The following is a 16,850-nucleotide window of genomic DNA, read 5'->3' as shown; positions in this document are numbered from 1 at the left end:
ACTTTAGACTACCGAGACTAAGTGCGCCGGCGCGGGCATCATGAAACGCCGTAAATCCCCCGACTCGTTCCCAAGGTCCACCTATGACCTTCAACAGCCAGACAGTACAGTGGACCATCCAGCTCACTGTCCACGAACAGGGGCCATCACCGCGATGGACAAACCATGTGGCTACTACTCCTCTCACCCCTTCCCATCTTGGTTGTCATCGATGCCTATCACTCCATCCATGGTCCGATATGATGGATCTCCTTCGACTACCTGCTCGGTCAGTACCGACTTTAGCGCCGGTGGAGTGACCGAGAAGAATCAACGGTTTGGCTCGATAGCCCTTGGCTACTAATCAAAGATGCACTTGGCCGTTTCATACTGATCATCCGTCCAATTTACCCAGAATGGGTCTGAGCCAAAGGTGAAGCTCTATCAGATTCTTGTCAGATGCTTCCGTCAACCTGACGAGTCAGTCTTCCCTATAAAAAGCCCCAATCCCATCCAGGTTGACCTCTTCTGTATCAAACCATTCCTTCCTTTCCTTTCCTTTCCTCTGCATACCTCTCTCTTCACTTTAGTCTTTCTTTCCCCTTCTTAGCTGGTTCTAAACACTTCATCATGAAGTACTCTACTATCTTCAGCGCTGCTGCCGCTGTTTTCGCTGGTTCCGCCGCTGCCGTCGGCGTGTCCGGCTCTGCTGAGGGTTTCGCCGAGGGCGTTACCGGTGGTGGCAGTGCCACCCCCGTCTACCCCGATACTATCGATGAGCTGGTCTCCTACCTCGGAGACGATGAGGCCCGCGTCATTGTCCTGACCAAGACCTTCGACTTCACCGACAGCGAAGGTACTACCACTGGCACTGGTTGCGCTCCCTGGGGTACCGCCTCCGCTTGCCAGGTTGCTATTGACCAGGACGACTGGTGCGAGAACTACGAGCCCGATGCTCCCTCTGTCAGCGTTGAATAGTATGTCCTTGCCGGCTGTCATCCGCTTTTGATCTCGTATCTAACCTTGAATAGCTACAACGCTGGTACCCTCGGTATCACCGTCACCTCCAACAAGTCCCTCATCGGTGAGGGCTCCTCTGGTGCCATTAAGGGCAAGGGTCTCCGCATTGTCAGCGGTGCTGAGAACATCATCATCCAGTAGGTTATACTCAGTGTCATTTGGAAATTACTCTAACAAAATCAGGAACATCGCCGTTACCGACATCAACGCCAAGTACGTCTGGGGTGGTGATGCTATTACTCTTGATGACTGCGACCTGGTCTGGATCGACCACGTTACTGTAAGCCTTCACTTCTTCACTTTTACTAAATCAAGAGCGTCAAGTTAACAAATGACAGACCGCCCGCATTGGTCGCCAGCACTACGTCCTCGGAACCAGCGCCGACAACCGCGTCTCTCTCACCAACAACTACATTGACGGTGTCTCCGACTACTCCGCCACCTGCGATGGCTACCACTACTGGGCCATCTACCTTGACGGTGACGCCGACTTGGTCACCATGAAGGGCAACTACATCTACCACACCTCCGGCCGTTCCCCCAAGGTCCAGGACAACACTCTCCTCCACGCTGTAAGTTCTATCTCTGCCGGTCACCTTCGACTCAACTAACCACCAACATAGGTCAACAACTACTGGTACGACATCTCCGGCCACGCCTTCGAGATCGGTGAGGGTGGCTACGTCTTGGCTGAGGGTAACGTTTTCCAGAACGTTGACACTGTTCTTGAGACCTATGAGGGCGAGGCCTTCACCGTCCCCTCCACCACCGCCGGTGAAGTCTGCTCCACCTACCTTGGCCGTGACTGTGTCATCAACGGCTTCGGCTCCTCCGGCACTTTCTCCGAGGACAGCACCTCTTTCCTCTCCGACTTCGAGGGCAAGAACATTGCCTCTGCTTCGGCTTACACCTCTGTTGCCTCTAGCGTTGTTGCCAACGCCGGTCAGGGCAACCTGTAAATGAGTTAACTCATTTACACTAATTAGCAGTGGATGTAATCAGGGGACGCGGTGTTGTTGATAAGTTACCTTTCGTGTATCTACTTCTATAATTACTCATGGGGAGTGTTCACGACCCTAATGTGGTTGATAACCAGCCAGCACAATGAGATTATTCTCTGTCTACTGATCAAGTAGTTTTTTTACCCCCTCTTCACATGTAGCGACGAGTATACAATGAAAAATATCTGATAAGATGGCGGTCGGCAATTAAACTTTCCACCCGTTATCCCAAAATAGGAACAAAGGCCTAATCTGGATAGCCGAGCAGGATATACTTCACCCCCAAACAGTTCTTCATTAGTATATGCATCATCCTGGAATCGAATGTTCTTTGCATCCAAACTGACTCAGGATTTACCCTTTTCAATATGAAAACAAGAAGTAGCAAAGTAACTCAAACATACATCAAGATATCACGATAACAATACCCCGTACAGTATGTGCATTATACAAGCTGCTATAAGGATCATATTTGATCTTATTCTACAATCCTTTAAACTCAGTTGACGAGCAAGAAGGACTTCTCATTAAGCTTGGGGATTGACTTAAATATTCATCTTCATTATGCGCTATCATCTACGACCGAACTCATTTGTGACCTCATCCTTGGCGCACAGGATGACATAGATGAAACTTGTACATTTGTACGCAAAGTCGAGAACGAACTCGAGAATAACAAACCAAGTCAAATCCACTAAATTTTCTGATGTCACTATACCTCAACACTTGGGGGAGTGTGTCAAGACTTGATTTGTAGACGTAAGGGTGTGTATACATCACTAGTCCATGTTTCCCTATAGGGCTGTGTATTACCCCCATCCAGCGGAACCACTACTAGTAGTTACAGATCAAACTCAGCTATTGGCCCAAAGAGGTATAATCGATGAGGTAGACGTGATATATAGAACATAGAAGGAGTCATAAGCCTTATTTGAAGGGAAGTATAAGAGCCCCTCCGTTCCTTCCAAGCTGAAATCTTTTACTCTTTCCCTCCTTCAACTACCTACTCCTTCACTTACTACGCTTGAAGTTCGATCAAAGAACACATTCTAAATTATTATACTTGCTCTTGCTTTTGCTCTTGCAAGCTGCTATCCATCCACTCTTCTCTTTCTCTAACCATACCAACCATCCTCTTTTTACGACCAACAACAGTTGAAATGGACAAGATTGTGTCCTTCTCCAAATGGCTTAAGGTAGTCAAAGCCAAGAGTCAGCCAGCCGCCCCTATGTATGTCTCCAAGTCTAATGGCAACGACAATGAGCCGCCGAAGAAGAGGCAGAAGGTGTCCCATCATTCTCCTTTTGCCGTTGATGGTGTTGTCGAGGAGCCTACTACCAAAGACGATGAACAGAGCATCCGTGTTATTGAAGGTGAAGTCGTCGAGTTTATGGGGATTGATGATTATGAATTTGGTTCTCCGTTGAAGAGAGTGCCTACGCCTCATCCTAAGAAGAATAAGGGTCAGTATGATGATGATGACGAAGATGAAGAGGGGAAGTGATTGAATGATGTAACTTTCCTCCTTTGAGGTATCTCTATGATGTATTGCTCTTGGTTAATTTGCTGTATTGGTATTCGAAGCGATGTTGTTTGTCTTTTGATACCACCTCCTCTAGTATGACAATGTTTGTTAGCGAGACGTTTCTGATGTCTCTTTTGAGTTGGATTTAGTATCTCAACTAGGTTGCTTGTGTTGGCCTTGAATAAATTACTGTGATTTCCACTTCCATCTTTCTTGTGTGTAGTAACTGGTAGGGAAAGTAGATGGTGGATGCCGTGAAGCTGAAGTTCCTTCCCGTTTAGTTTAGCCATCCCACCGACTCATATCTTGCACAATGGGTAGCCTTCTCATCTACATGTTCATCGGTATGTGAATATCCTTCAGTACATGCATTCAATCGTTTCCTAATGTCACACCACACTCTGCTATACATCATTTCACAAATAGCGAGCTGACGCCTCCTAAAGCAGAAGCCCCGACCATAACTCGCCACAGCATATGGAACCCACCTACAAGCATCTCCTTCTGATCCCTGCCCTGCTGCGATAAAGAGGCCTCGCCTGCATGGAATTCCACGTGACTTCTCTCTGCGCCCTCTTCCCTCACTATTCGATGCAAAACGATCGCCCCGCCAACTGGAACAGCGATACACATCCCCCACGTCCGCAGAAGAGAGTACATGAGGATGGTTGATGCTGGATAGTGCTCACTATCTCTGCTCGGCTGGTGTATATGGTGCACGCCCCGGTGGTACCCAGAAATAAGGAGGGAGTGGCCTATTCCTGCACCAAGCAAGATGAAAACCCATATTTGAGGTGGAGTGCTGTCGTCTAGGATAATGAAGAAGCCTGTCGCAAGGACGCTGCACAACCATCCGATCCGGACCATCCAGGGGAAGGTACTCGGGCCTCGCAAAAGTCTCACCTTTTCTGTCAGAATGAGCGCTACTAATGTCGGGCTGAGGACCGTGAGGAGGCTGAGCCCTTCGAATACAGACGATAAGTCTTGGACTAGTCTTAGATAAAAGGCACAGTTCAGGAGATGGCAGGATAACTATCGCAAGTCAGTGATTTCGTCCGTTTCCACAAGCCGATGACTTACCAAGAATCCGTGCAGCAAGCTACCTAGGTACAACATGGTCCTTGCGATGCTGCTGAAGATTGTCGACGAGAAAAGCGGGTGGACGGACCACAGACTCTCGTACAGGATTAGGACGATGATCGAGGCTGCTCCTGCACCAAGGACTACCAGTACGTGCCAATTAGTCCAGTCGTATAATATCCCGCCCCAATTGATGCCTATGAGAAGGCAGCCCATTCCCATAAAAGTCAACACGGCACCCTGCCAGTCAAGCTCGCACGCTTTGCACTTTGCGATACGCTTGTACGTCCGCAACTCAACTGCGAACGGAATGACCAAAAGTCCGAGTGCGCAGAAGACGAGACTGGCATAAAAGGTCCAGACGGCGTGATCGACAAGCAACCCACCGAAGATGAGGCCAACAATGGCCCCGACCACTCGAGTCTGAAAGGCATACCCAGTAAATCGGGCCTGGTGAGGATATGGGATGACTTCATCTATCATCAGAAGCGAGGTCGCAATTACTCCCCCACAGCCTACGCCTTGGACAAACCGCCCTGGAACCAGACAAGCTAAGCTCATCGAACCACTACAGACCCCCGTTCCCACTGTGGCCAGCACAGCAGCTCCAAGGGCAATAGGCCCTACCCCAAAAATTGCTGCGAGCATGACAGAGAATGGCTGGCTTGCCGCACTAGCCAGAAGGTATGATGCCTCAATCCATAGTGTGTTTCCGAGTGGCTGTTCAGATGTGGCTGATAGATTCTGCTCTATCCATATCAGGTGATCAGACATTTAGATGGGGACGGACATATGAACACACATACTGTCATCAGGGGAAGCACTACGGTCGCATTGAAGGCATCCATTGTCATCAATAAAGAGACGCAGGTCAGGACCAGCCATTCTTTAACACCGAGTTTCCATTCCGCAGCCAGATTCGCCGCGGCATTGTGGCGCAGATGCTCTGCGCTGGCAACCTCGACCAGGTTCTGAGAACTAGCACAATTGCAAAGTTGCGGCTCCAGGCCATCCTTCGCATGGCTGAATTCAATATACTCAACTCCCATAAGGAATGGTACCGCAGGTCTCTCGCGGGCACGCTGGACAGTTTCCACGACACGTGGAGGAATACGCTGGTCAAATAGGACTTCACACTAGGCTATCATCGTTCTGGAAGGGGTCTGCTACAGCACTCGAAAAGGACAGATGGTGAGAGTACGAAATGCAAGGGGCATGGCACAGACCGCGTGGTAGAGGCACATGTTCCTGGGGAGATACAGGCACCTAAGCTGAACATGGGGATGAGGGCTGGTTACTGGGCAGCTGTGACGATTGGCTCAGCACAACTATGATACACGAGCTGCCTGATTGGTGGTTCTCACATTCCTCCGTCCTGGAAACTCAAGGTCCAACTCTGGCTACTGGGGCAAAGGGGCTGCCGCGCAATGACTGGTATGTGAGCTCTGACCTCGGTGACTTAATCCCGGAGCAGTGATCTAAAGCGTTGTAGAAGAGTTGCTCCATGCCATCCCGGAGGACACCATTCACGTGAATGCATGTAACCAATCTCTCTATAGACGAGCAGGAAGCACATAGCCTCCGATATCTGCAATAAACTTCATTGCTTTCGCCATGAAATCCGCAACGTCTTGACCTAGCCATGATGGGAGCAATTCCATCCTTGTCGACTCCATCTCTCTGAGAAATCTTCCAGCAACCTAGCACATAATTCCCTTAGTGCGACTGTATATCACAATCACTTGTGCGATTCAGTGTACTCACCAGCATACAAGAGCCCCTTCGGTCCGTATCCATCCCGACCTGCTCAATAACCTCCGCCACCCGCTCAGGAGAGTTCGCTTCGAGCCCAGCATCCTGCCAGCTCTGAGACAAACCAGCCGTCATTCTAGTCGGGGTCATAAACGGTGCAACGGCATTAACCCGAATGCCATACTTTTGCGCTGTCACTTGCGATGCCCGAAGCAACCCCACAACACCATGCTTGGAAGCCACATAAGCCGTGACACCCGTTCCTCCAAAATAACCCGACGTAGAAGCCACCAGCACAATTGACCCGTTCTTATTCTCTTTCATGTGATACATTGCCAGTCGCAGTGCTTCACACCATCATCAACACCATTAGCACAACACACCCCAGAAAACTCAAGAAAACAAGATAGGTAAACATACTACTCAAAGTCCCCAACAAATTAACACCCACCACCCTCCTCGCCTCCAAACCCTCCCTCAACTCCCCCGTCTCCTCATCAACATCCTCCAAATCCAACACAGACGTAGACTCCATCATCCCCGCATTCGCAACCACCACATCCACCCCACCATATTCCCGCGCAATCGTCCTAAACAGCCGTGTCATTTGTCCCCAGTCCAGAATATCAGCGGGAAGAAAGACTGCCTTTTCCGGATGCGGGAATGTACCCTGGATCAGGGATTCAGTGGTCTCTTGGTGAGTGAGCAGATCAGTGAGGATGATGGTGCTGGTCGGGTGGAGGGCGTTGAAGTGCCGCGATGTGGCCAGGCCGATGCCTCCGGCGGCGCCGGTTATGAGGATTGTTGTGTTGGTTGTGGTCATTGTATCATACTAGTTGGGGTTGGGGTTGTGGTTGTGGGTGAGTATGTGGATTGGTTATATAATATAGTAAGTTAAGTACTGAATGGTGTGATGGGGAAGAGAGGGGGTGATGGGATGATGAGGAGATGCGGGGTTGTCGGTTATTAGTACTGTAGGTAGTAAGTAAGGAGTTCTTATGGTTGTCAATATGATGGGGGAAAGGAACTCTGCTTGGATTTATGAATCTGGTTTCTGATTAAGTAGAATTATTGATTGTTTTGCTGGTGCTCAGGTCCCTGGTCTGCGCTACTTTGTATACACTATCAATTAGGACTAATGCCATCGCATACTCCCCACAACATGGCAACAACATCAAAATATCTATCGGGTATATACATCACTCAATCAATCAATCAATCACTCATGCCTCATTAATCAATCAATCAATTAATTAATCCAACTTATCGCGTGACGGCGGTCTCGAAAGCCGCGACACCTCCGCCGACGACTTGACACTATGCGCCGTACTTATAGCATGGAACGAGAAGTCCAGCTCGCCTACTAGGGCTTTGACGTCCCTATACCAAATAAATCACACTCATTAGCAAATTTCATCCCAGCTTCATGAATGAAGTGGAAGGAAGGAAAAAACCACTCACCTCATCAATCTCTCCACATCACCCACAATGCAACGTGTCGAGATCTGCAGTACGGAAAACGTAGCGAACCCTGGCTCTGCGATGTGTCGCAGACTGAGAATATCCTTGTCAAGCGCCTCCAGACGCTTGGAGAAACTGTATGGACGGGGTGTTTTCAGATACGGAGGTAGCGGTTGACGGTTTGTTATGCTTGCGGAGAGGAGACAGAGCACGGTGGTGATTTCGTGGGTTGTGACGCGGGCGCTGGCGACTAGTCTTTTGAAGTCGTGGACCCAGGCGGAGTCGGATTCGTCATCGCCGTCGAGTTGGAGGAGGGTGTCGGAGGCGTAGCCTAGGAGACTGAGGTAGCTTACGATGCTGGTGGTAGTTAGAATTGTGAGTGTCATTATGGGTAGTAGAGGGTGGGGGATACGCACTTTTCGATGCAGGTTATGATACTGTTGTAACGCTTTTTTGGAAAGCGACCGCCGATGGCGACTTCCCAGTTCAGGAAGCCGGCATACGTTCGGAGGTTGTTCAACATTAACATTTGCTTTGAGAACACCTTGTTACGCGCCTTCAGAAGCCGGCGGCCTGATGATGTCTTCAGTGCTAGATCACCCTCGTCGCCGCGCATGCGCGCATTTACGGTCTCGTGGATAACGGAGTAGTAGTTGGCTAGGAGGTACAAAGAGGCTCCTAGACTTTGGCGTAGAACGGAGTGTTCCGAGATCGGATAAGGGAAGAATGTCCATATGAAGGCCACGGCTATACCAGCGCTCACAGTGGCCAGTCGATACGGGCCCAGGAGGTAAATTGGATAGTACTGCTGGCCATTGGAACTGGCCACCTCTTCTCCAATCTTGCGCACCTCGAGCTCGTAGCCCACGATCATCGATGTAGAGATGATGGTGATGATTCCAATGATTCGGAAGCGGAAAATCTTGATCGGCACGTAGAAAACGCACGTCAAGAATATGAACAGGAATACGATGATGCCAGGGGTCTTCTGCCCCGGGATATACCATGCCAATAGACTGAGCACCATGGCCAGGACCGTACCGAGGAGACGAAGAACGAAGCCGAATATGCTTTGGCCGGATGTGGGTGACATGCTGAGGTTGACCATGATCATGGCCCAAACAAATCGCTGCTTGACAAAGAAGTCCTGAGTGTCGTGAAGGAAAGCAACCACAGCAACGGTCATCGTAGCGCACGCAACTCGGAATCCATAAGCCGACTCAGGAGAGCGTAATGCTGTAGGTATGAGGCGAATCTTGTCACCGATTTTCTCCAACGTATTCTCCGGCGGCAGGTGTTCCGGATCCTTTCGGTGCTTATAAGCCTCGCCCAGTTGAAGGATGTTGTTCTGTGAGTTGATGTCACCACCCAAGTTGTCATCCTCATGTGAGTCCTCCGCCTTGAAAGCGCTGATGAACCATTTCAGCAAACGCTTTGAGCCAGGGATTACGAGGCGCTTCCGTGCGAGCTTCCCACTTGCAACCTTCTCGTCTGCAAACTGGATAAAATCATGGACAACGTGGCCAGTTGATTCGAGCAGCTGCTCCACCTGTGATATAGTCAGCATCAGTAGACATAAAAGTATAAGAGCAAGCTTACATAGAGAATTAAGTACAGCTGCCGTCGGCTCCTGTCTCGGCCGACTCCAAACTTGTCATCAGGAATATCGTCCACATCCAAATGTACAGATGACGGGTGCTCGAAAAAGTCAGGTGGCAATATTATCCCCTTCTCTTCGCTCCAAGTTCGCAGGGCAACCCGCTTGGCGTACTTGAAGTTGCGAAGCTTTTTCTCGTAATATTCGCCAAAGCCTTTCTCGCCTGGTTTCGGACTAGCCGTTGCCTCTACATCTTCCGGCTCTTTGCCCGCTTTCGATGGTTTTGGCGGCTTCGTTAGCTCAAGCTGAAGAGACACATGATGCAGACCCTCGTCAATTGTGTGAATCATTGAGCTGAAAGGATCATGGACTGCTCTCATGATCTCGTTCCACTCCAGTCTAACCCTCTGGCGTACCTGATCGGGAATTTCTGCCCCAGTCGCGTCGATGGGCTGGTTCCATTTGTTGTAGTCAGACAAGCGCTGGAATATGTCCACAACAAAACTTAACCCGACTACGGGTATCATGGTCTGGCGCAGGTGTCGGAAGATGGCTTGGAGATCATCTGGCCCAAGCTTCCCAATTGCAACTTCGCGCTTTGCGAATGTCAAATCGCCATGAATTTTTGCATGAAGGTCTGTGACTTTCTGACAGGCTGTACGGATAGCCTGCGCCTCGGGGCTATACACCTTACCCTTATCGGTGACCTTCTCTACGGTCGAATCGTACGTCTCTGCCCTCCCGAACATGTCGTCCTTTTCCAACGTCTCAAAGTACGCCGTGTGTGCATTGAGGGCAGCACGCAGGCCGCCGATGTAGCCGGCCATCTGCTTGAAGACGATGCCTCGGGTACTTTTTGGAAGTATGAACAACGAGACACCCGTTGCCACTCCCAACCCGGTTAGGCATGCTTCGAGCAATTTCTTGACGAGCGCAATCGCAGCAGCCATGGTCCCAAGCCTAGAAGCATAAACAAAAGCAACATTGGCAACAATCGAATAGATAATCACGGGAAACTGGAACTGCTGAAATTTGGCTCGAAAGGTGTGAACCAGGTAGATCTCAAAGAACAACCAAACGCCACTGACGGCTGCTGCAGACGAGTTGTATGCTGTGCTTCCGTCGGCAGCGGCAGTGGCAGACTCAGAATGCTCCCGTGCCTTGACACACGAGTACATCATTAGTAGAGCAACAGCTGATGCAACACAGACAGCTAATATGTCGAGGACCATCATTTGAATGAACTTGGCCCGAGGCATGATTGAGAATCCCAAGACGGAAATGATGGCCACTAGATATCCGACAGTATTGAAAAGCGATGCCACAGCATCCGCTTGATATCTTCATGTTTGTTAGTCTGGCATAAGTAGCAGAGGATTGTGGGTGAACTTACATAGCTACACAAATTGTTGGTGCAAGGGCACCCCTGCGAAACCAATCAATACAAGCTCGGCAGTTGAGAGACACAGAACATACTTCATCATAAGAAGCAGAGTCGGCATATCCAGCTCCAAGCTCTTCCAACCCCGTTTCAGCTTGCTGAAGAGCTTCCATTCGCGGTTCCGTCGTCCATCATCTTCGCCGGGTAAGACCCGCGAGGAGGACTGGTCCGAGTCGACCTGAGCTGCCATCGTGAAGTGTATTTTATGTACACCTACCGACGACAAAGCTCTTTTCGCTCGATCTCACCCCTGAATGCCAGATAGGATTGATCCAAAAATCCGGGGCACGAGCCGGCCCCTCATCCACGGCCTCACTTCCCCAGACCACGTGATGCGATCGGCGACGCCAGATGCAACTCGGCTAAACTCTCGCAGACCTGTGCGGATTGAACGCTTATTGGACTGGGCGAGGAAGAAGAAAGCAGGTAGTTGCGTAAGCTGGAGTATCTCCGGCAAGGATTTGTGTGGCCGCGGGGGATTTTCGCTTCGCTTCTTGCTTCGGAAAAGGAAGAAAAGAGTCCAGAGAGGGAGAAGTTTAAACTTCGCAACAGTCGAAGTAGTGGCGATCGACCGCCGACTTTCCCAAGTGGATCCTTGGGCCGTCTGCCAAGAGCACAACCAGTTTTTACACCGAGTCGGTGATTTGTTGCCTCTGTTTACCGATAAGCTAGTCTAGGTTGTGCTCGTGTTGAATGGGTCGCTTTACCAGCAGATGTAGTAGTGAAGATAAGACCAGCTTCAGACTTGCAGAGTGAGATACCAAGACTCGGATCTCGGTAACTTGACGGGCTCCAGACTGAACGGAGATGCCGCGTGGTGCCTGGAATTGGCTGGAATGGTTGGAACTGCCCGGATGCTTGGTGGATGGACCCACTGCCATGCAGGAATCGACATCATCGTACTGGATGTTATTCTACCTGTTGATAATTAGATCAACGATCATGTCTGGTTTGCATAGACAGATAAATTGGGGGAAAGAACTGGCATACTCAATTGGATTATGGCGCAGAAGATGAGAGAGGGGATGCTTGCTTTTCTTTAGCGATGAAGACCAGGAGATTTGTGAGGAGTAGAATTCGTGGCAGTCAAGGCAAGTGACCTGAATGTCAGCTCCTGCTCCAATTCAGACTCGATAATAGATTGCAATGAAAATCATTATCGACAGTCGCTCTTTTATGTTAGCCTTCCAATAGTCGAGCGGTCGCTCATCACGACTGTCTGTCTCCACAATCTTGAATAGCATTGTGGGTACGAATCCCTTCGAGGGATTTGTTTTTTGAACCCCTTCTTTTTCCTCCTTTCTGCCAGTTACGTTCCCCCTTCATGCTTATCGCGCGTGAAGGATAGGGATTTCTTGATCGTACGATTTATTTGACAGAGAAATTGCAACGATACGTCATACACCATATCCATTGACAACTATTTACATACAATACGACCATCTAGTCTACTACGAAATCTAGTACTCAGGCCACTCAGGATCAACCTGCTCTTTCCAAGCACGAAATCCACCCCGGATATCAGCCACAACCCTCTTTCCTCCTTGATCCAATCCCAGCTCCTTCAGCTTCTTAACAGCAACCTGGGAATCATTGCCCAGTCGACACACCACATACACGGGGTCAGTAGACTGCGATGACGCTACGTCCGCTGGCACCCATGGAGGTAACGCAGGCACACCATCGGCCGACGAGTCCCCGTTACTCATAGAGCTCGCCGAGGAAGCCAGTATTGTGGATATCGGGATATTGACGCTATTGTCCAGACTACAGATGTCGTACTGGACCTTCTCCCTGACGTCGATGATTGTCGGTTCCTTTTCCTCCTTGCCATGATGCCTTGTACGATACTCGCGTGGTGTGATGCGCTCCTCGGGTGAGAGCAAGTTTTCTGGACCTGCGGTACCGCAGAAGAAGATGTAGTCGGTAGAGCCAGAGCGGACAGTATCCACCGTGACTGTGGCCTCGGCGGAGCACACCGCGCAATTTGGCCGACGAGAGCGAAGTTTGATCGTGCGGAAGAGAGGTGTAGAGTATGCGGAGAAGATGTGCAATGATGGCGGCGGGGTTGTAACTGTTTCGTCTGCTGTAATGACCTTAATTGCTTCTAGGGCCTGCAAAACACCCATTGTTCCCACCACGGGGCCCACGATACCCCCATCCGCGCAGCTTGTGACAGTATTCGCTGGAGGCGGCTTCGGAAAAACGCAGCGGTAGCAAGGACCTCCGGTCTTGTCGCCGGCAGGTCGGGGAGGGTTATTCAATACCATGAGTTGGCCTTCTGTGCGCAGAGCAGAGGCCGACACCAGTGGTTTACCCAGGAGCACCGCAGTATCCGAGATGAGATATCGAGTCGCGGGGTTATCCGTGCAATCGAGAATCAGGTCGTAGTTGCTGAAGATCTCTGGGGCAGCTTCAGGCGCCAGATGTTCCCTGTGAGCGATGTACTTGGAGTGAGGGTTCAGCCTAGAATAAGCAGCCCATGGTCAGTATACTGCACAAATAATAGTAAATGATTCCCAGATATCAACTCACTCCTTCAAGTACTCAATAGCACTATCCACCTTCAACTTCCCAATATTCCTTGTCCGATGTAAGACCTGACGATGGAGATTCGACGACTCCACAGCATCTCCATCCACAAGTCCGAGCGTACCAACGCCAGCTCCAGCAAGATACAAAGCTGCCGGACATCCCAACCCACCAGCTCCTACGATCAACACCTTTGCCGACCGGAGTTTCAGCTGCCCTGAGTTGCGAAAGCACTAGTCAGTAATCCTAGATCTCCCAAACCCAGGGGAGGAGCACAGTTCACGAACCTTGTATTCCTAGCTGTGGCACGATCATCTGCCTCCCATAGCGTCGATACTCTTCGTCTAGAAGGGGCCACCTCCTCTCAGATCCCTCTTCAGCGTCCGCTGCATTCTGGCTTTTGTGGCTCGCAGCCTGTTCTGCGACTTCGAGCTCACGCTTCAGGTCAGCAAGTTTGGCTTCAGTAGCAGCAATCTGCGTGCGCAAAGATGCGCACGTCTGTTCGAGTCCGTTCATGGACAGAGACTGTCTAGGTATCTCGAATCCACAATCCCTGTCTGAGGTATGCTCCGGCATGCCTGACGGAGGCGCACCCCGCTCGGAAGACTTTCTCCATCCATCTTATCAGCCTATCTGGGGCTAAACCATTTCTGGTTATCACATTGACACCTAGATTGTCAGGCCAATATCTTCCGCCTTGATACTGAACTGCGTCTTCCACCTTCACATATCCCAAAGTCCTTCTTTATTAAGACTATATAATGATAACTACAAAACCCAAAACCGAATGAAGGTAATCCACTGCGCATCCGCCAAGACTACGAACGACCCATTCGACCTAGCTATCCACCTTTAGAGATCGCTTGAGCTTATTACGGACCAGTGTCTGCTGCTCGAATGCATATGCCATCCCTATCAGCTCTTCTTCACTCCATTTCTGACCCAGAAAGCTGATGCCAAAAGGGATACCAGGGGCACGCTGAATTGAGTCACCGCGGGTGTTATATTCCACTGGTGTCCCATCTGGATATGCTCCCAGAGGAACAGTGATACCTGGGGTACCAACAACAGCTGGGATGTCGAAGCCCACAAGAGTGGGCAAAATGACAGCGTCGAGTTTGTCACGGGACAAAGCTCCTAATAGTCCTCCTTCCCCTCCATAATAGAGGGTTTGCTGATACAAGGACCAAAAGCCCGGGGATGTGTTGTTCATGCCCAAAGCAATCGTTTGATCCCACAACCCCGTGTCGCGCGAGGGGTAATCTTCCAATGCGCTATGCTGGGTGAAGTCCCTAATGCCTTCAAGGCTATGTATATTGTTTGGGTTCTGCTCCAGATTCTTCAGATAGCTTTTAATGTTCGTCGAAAAATCAGCAGCCACAACAATGGCCGGTTTCAAGCTACCATAAAAGTCACTGTACGCTGTGAAATTCGCATTATCCACGACGGTGGCGCCTGAAGTCCTTATAATAGTGACGGCGTTTTCGAATGCCGAAACTATGGGAGCACCTGCGGGACCTAAGTAGTCGATGACGTTTCGAGGAATACCAATACGCTTGCCCTGTAGCCCCGACAGCTTGCAGGCTGCCAAGTAGTCGGGCAATTTTGCTGCGAAGGGTGAAGCCAAGGTATAATTGTCCTTGTCATCTGGACCAGCAATTACTTGTAACAAGATAGCTGCGTCTTTAACTGTCCGAGCCAAGGGTCCAATGGTGTCCTGGCGCTCGCTAAGAGGGATGACCATGTAGCGTGAAGTAAGCCCAACGGTTGGCTTGATTCCGACGATGTTGTTCCTTTCGCTCGGAAGCAGTATACTCCCACTAGTCTAGTTTACCACAATCAACACCTATTTCATACACAAGAAAGTATCTTTTAACGTACCTCAGTCCCCAGAGCAAACGTACTGAGCCCCAGATCAGTCGCAACAGCACTACCACTCGAACTTCCATCCGGGTCCTGGTCAGGATAGTATGCCCCGAATGTATAACCACGTCGCGCATTCCATCCATTTGACGAGTTTACCGAACGGAAGTTGGCCCATTCAGACATACTAGTCTTGCCCAGGATGACCAGACCATTTTCCCTGAGCTTCGCCGCCACAGTTGAATCTGCGGGAACCTTAGCTCCAACAAGCGCCCAAGAGCCAGCTAGCATATCGTCAGTCAATGCGATGAATCCGATCAGAATAAAGGGATGATACCTGCTGTTTGCATATTATCTTTCGTGCCGATCATGTCTTTGAGCAAGACTGGCAGGCCATGCAGCGGACTACAATAGTCAATCAACCGCCCACAGAATACCATTACAGATACAGCAACTTACCCTCGGATATGCCCCTGATTCCTCTCATGATCGAGCTGTTTCGCTATACTCAGCGCATCGGGGTTCAACTCGAGGATGGTACCAAAATGCACATCGATCTCGCTGATTCGAGCAGTATACGCCTGTAATTGTCAGCATCCCGAAGGCACAGTAATACTGAATACAAGTGATAGGGCAGAAGTCACTAAACTTGACCAAATCGACACTACCGAAGCACCCTTTCTGAAGACCATCCTGAAGCTGCTCTGCTGTTGCTTCAACTAGTTGTGGGATCCGACACTCCTTCGCTCCAAGTGAAGCCGCGTCCGCCAGCATGAGACAATGTACAATGAGAAGGGTCGCAAAGACCCAGTATCTCCTGTCAAGTATCATAGCTGAGGGTTCATCCAATGTATTCTGATCTCAGGATGATGTACCAGGAAAGCAAGTCAATTGTGGAAGACTTTACCGAAGAGTAAATAATTCTGTCACTTTCTCTTTAAGTACTACTAGCTGGTGGTTTATTCTGAACCGGAACTTGACACCGCGATGAGCTACTGTCGAAAGCTTCAAGACCAATAATGAACTGAAACAGGGGCGAAGTAAGAGATGGATAAGGAAGGCACACCTGACCGCCAGCTCAGCCTCAAAGCTAAGTCAACGAGTGAAGTTAATCATCATAGTCATATTGCTAAATAGTAGGTCTAACTCTATTTTTGCTTATTTATGCCAAATTTGTTCACCAACTGCACTACTCAATTACTTTCACTTAACATTATCGATATGCCCACATCTCAGAACCTAGTTTCTGTATCAGACACAGAACTCCCGTCAATTCAAGTACACCCCCAATCTGCCAACATAACCACCCAATAAGAAAACTACAAAAAGGAAAACAGACAAAACTGTGCCAGCGAGATTAACAACCTCCCCATGTCTCAGCCCAACACGAGCACATCTAAGAATAGCACCAGTCCATCAAACTCGGAGTGTTTAGGGTTATATGGGGAAAGGAAAGAACGTGGGGAAAAAAAAAAAAAACATTCAAAAAGCAGCGGCAAGGCTTATTCACAAGTTCACTCAATTGCCAGTCAATAGCGGTGGTGTGGTACTAGTATTGGAGACGTTGGCATTAGGACTAGATACTACCTACTTGGTCT

General features: G+C 49.7%; 7 protein-coding genes across 7 annotated transcripts; 2 read left to right on the top strand and 5 right to left on the bottom strand.

The window, feature by feature from the left end:
• Window positions 1-609: 609 nt before the first annotated feature.
• Window positions 610-1,958, top strand: AtWU_00971 (polysaccharide lyase family 1 protein; the record flags this gene model as incomplete). Its single annotated transcript, XM_035496086.1, has 5 exons — window positions 610-956; window positions 1,011-1,136; window positions 1,183-1,279; window positions 1,338-1,571; window positions 1,623-1,958. The coding sequence occupies 5 exons, from the start codon at window positions 610-612 to the stop codon at window positions 1,956-1,958; spliced, it is 1,140 nt and encodes a 379-aa protein (XP_035351979.1).
• A 1,202-nt stretch (window positions 1,959-3,160) lies between these two features.
• On the top strand, window positions 3,161-3,505 carry AtWU_00970 (uncharacterized protein; the record flags this gene model as incomplete). The annotated part of the gene is made up of 1 exon (XM_035496085.1): window positions 3,161-3,505. The coding sequence occupies one exon, from the start codon at window positions 3,161-3,163 to the stop codon at window positions 3,503-3,505; it is 345 nt and encodes a 114-aa protein (XP_035351978.1).
• A 432-nt stretch (window positions 3,506-3,937) lies between these two features.
• AtWU_00969 (MFS transporter) lies at window positions 3,938-5,655 on the bottom strand (the record flags this gene model as incomplete). The annotated part of the gene is made up of 3 exons (XM_035496084.1): window positions 3,938-4,558; window positions 4,607-5,350; window positions 5,413-5,655. 3 exons carry the CDS (start codon window positions 5,653-5,655, stop codon window positions 3,938-3,940), a joined length of 1,608 nt encoding a protein of 535 aa, XP_035351977.1.
• Window positions 5,656-6,159: 504 nt separating this feature from the next.
• Window positions 6,160-7,181, bottom strand: AtWU_00968 (short chain dehydrogenase/reductase; the record flags this gene model as incomplete). Its single annotated transcript, XM_035496083.1, has 3 exons — window positions 6,160-6,306; window positions 6,371-6,705; window positions 6,779-7,181. The coding sequence occupies 3 exons, from the start codon at window positions 7,179-7,181 to the stop codon at window positions 6,160-6,162; spliced, it is 885 nt and encodes a 294-aa protein (XP_035351976.1).
• A 430-nt stretch (window positions 7,182-7,611) lies between these two features.
• On the bottom strand, window positions 7,612-11,047 carry AtWU_00967 (uncharacterized protein; the record flags this gene model as incomplete). Its single annotated transcript, XM_035496082.1, has 6 exons — window positions 7,612-7,738; window positions 7,820-8,176; window positions 8,236-9,368; window positions 9,419-10,757; window positions 10,810-10,842; window positions 10,893-11,047. 6 exons carry the CDS (start codon window positions 11,045-11,047, stop codon window positions 7,612-7,614), a joined length of 3,144 nt encoding a protein of 1,047 aa, XP_035351975.1.
• Window positions 11,048-12,317: 1,270 nt separating this feature from the next.
• AtWU_00966 (HesA/MoeB/ThiF family protein) lies at window positions 12,318-13,905 on the bottom strand (the record flags this gene model as incomplete). The annotated part of the gene is made up of 3 exons (XM_035496081.1): window positions 12,318-13,323; window positions 13,393-13,606; window positions 13,677-13,905. 3 exons carry the CDS (start codon window positions 13,903-13,905, stop codon window positions 12,318-12,320), a joined length of 1,449 nt encoding a protein of 482 aa, XP_035351974.1.
• A 322-nt stretch (window positions 13,906-14,227) lies between these two features.
• AtWU_00965 (putative amidase) lies at window positions 14,228-16,026 on the bottom strand (the record flags this gene model as incomplete). Its single annotated transcript, XM_035496080.1, has 5 exons — window positions 14,228-15,214; window positions 15,271-15,536; window positions 15,590-15,657; window positions 15,712-15,833; window positions 15,907-16,026. 5 exons carry the CDS (start codon window positions 16,024-16,026, stop codon window positions 14,228-14,230), a joined length of 1,563 nt encoding a protein of 520 aa, XP_035351973.1.
• Between the last annotated feature and the right edge of the window lie 824 nt (window positions 16,027-16,850).

The sequence above is a fragment of the Aspergillus tubingensis genome, assembly GCF_013340325.1.
Source record: "Aspergillus tubingensis WU-2223L DNA, scaffold_2, whole genome shotgun sequence".
In the NCBI taxonomy this organism is placed as follows: domain Eukaryota; kingdom Fungi; phylum Ascomycota; class Eurotiomycetes; order Eurotiales; family Aspergillaceae; genus Aspergillus; species Aspergillus tubingensis.
Note: the sequence above shows the minus strand (reverse complement) of the source record. Positions and strands in the feature narration are given on the sequence as shown.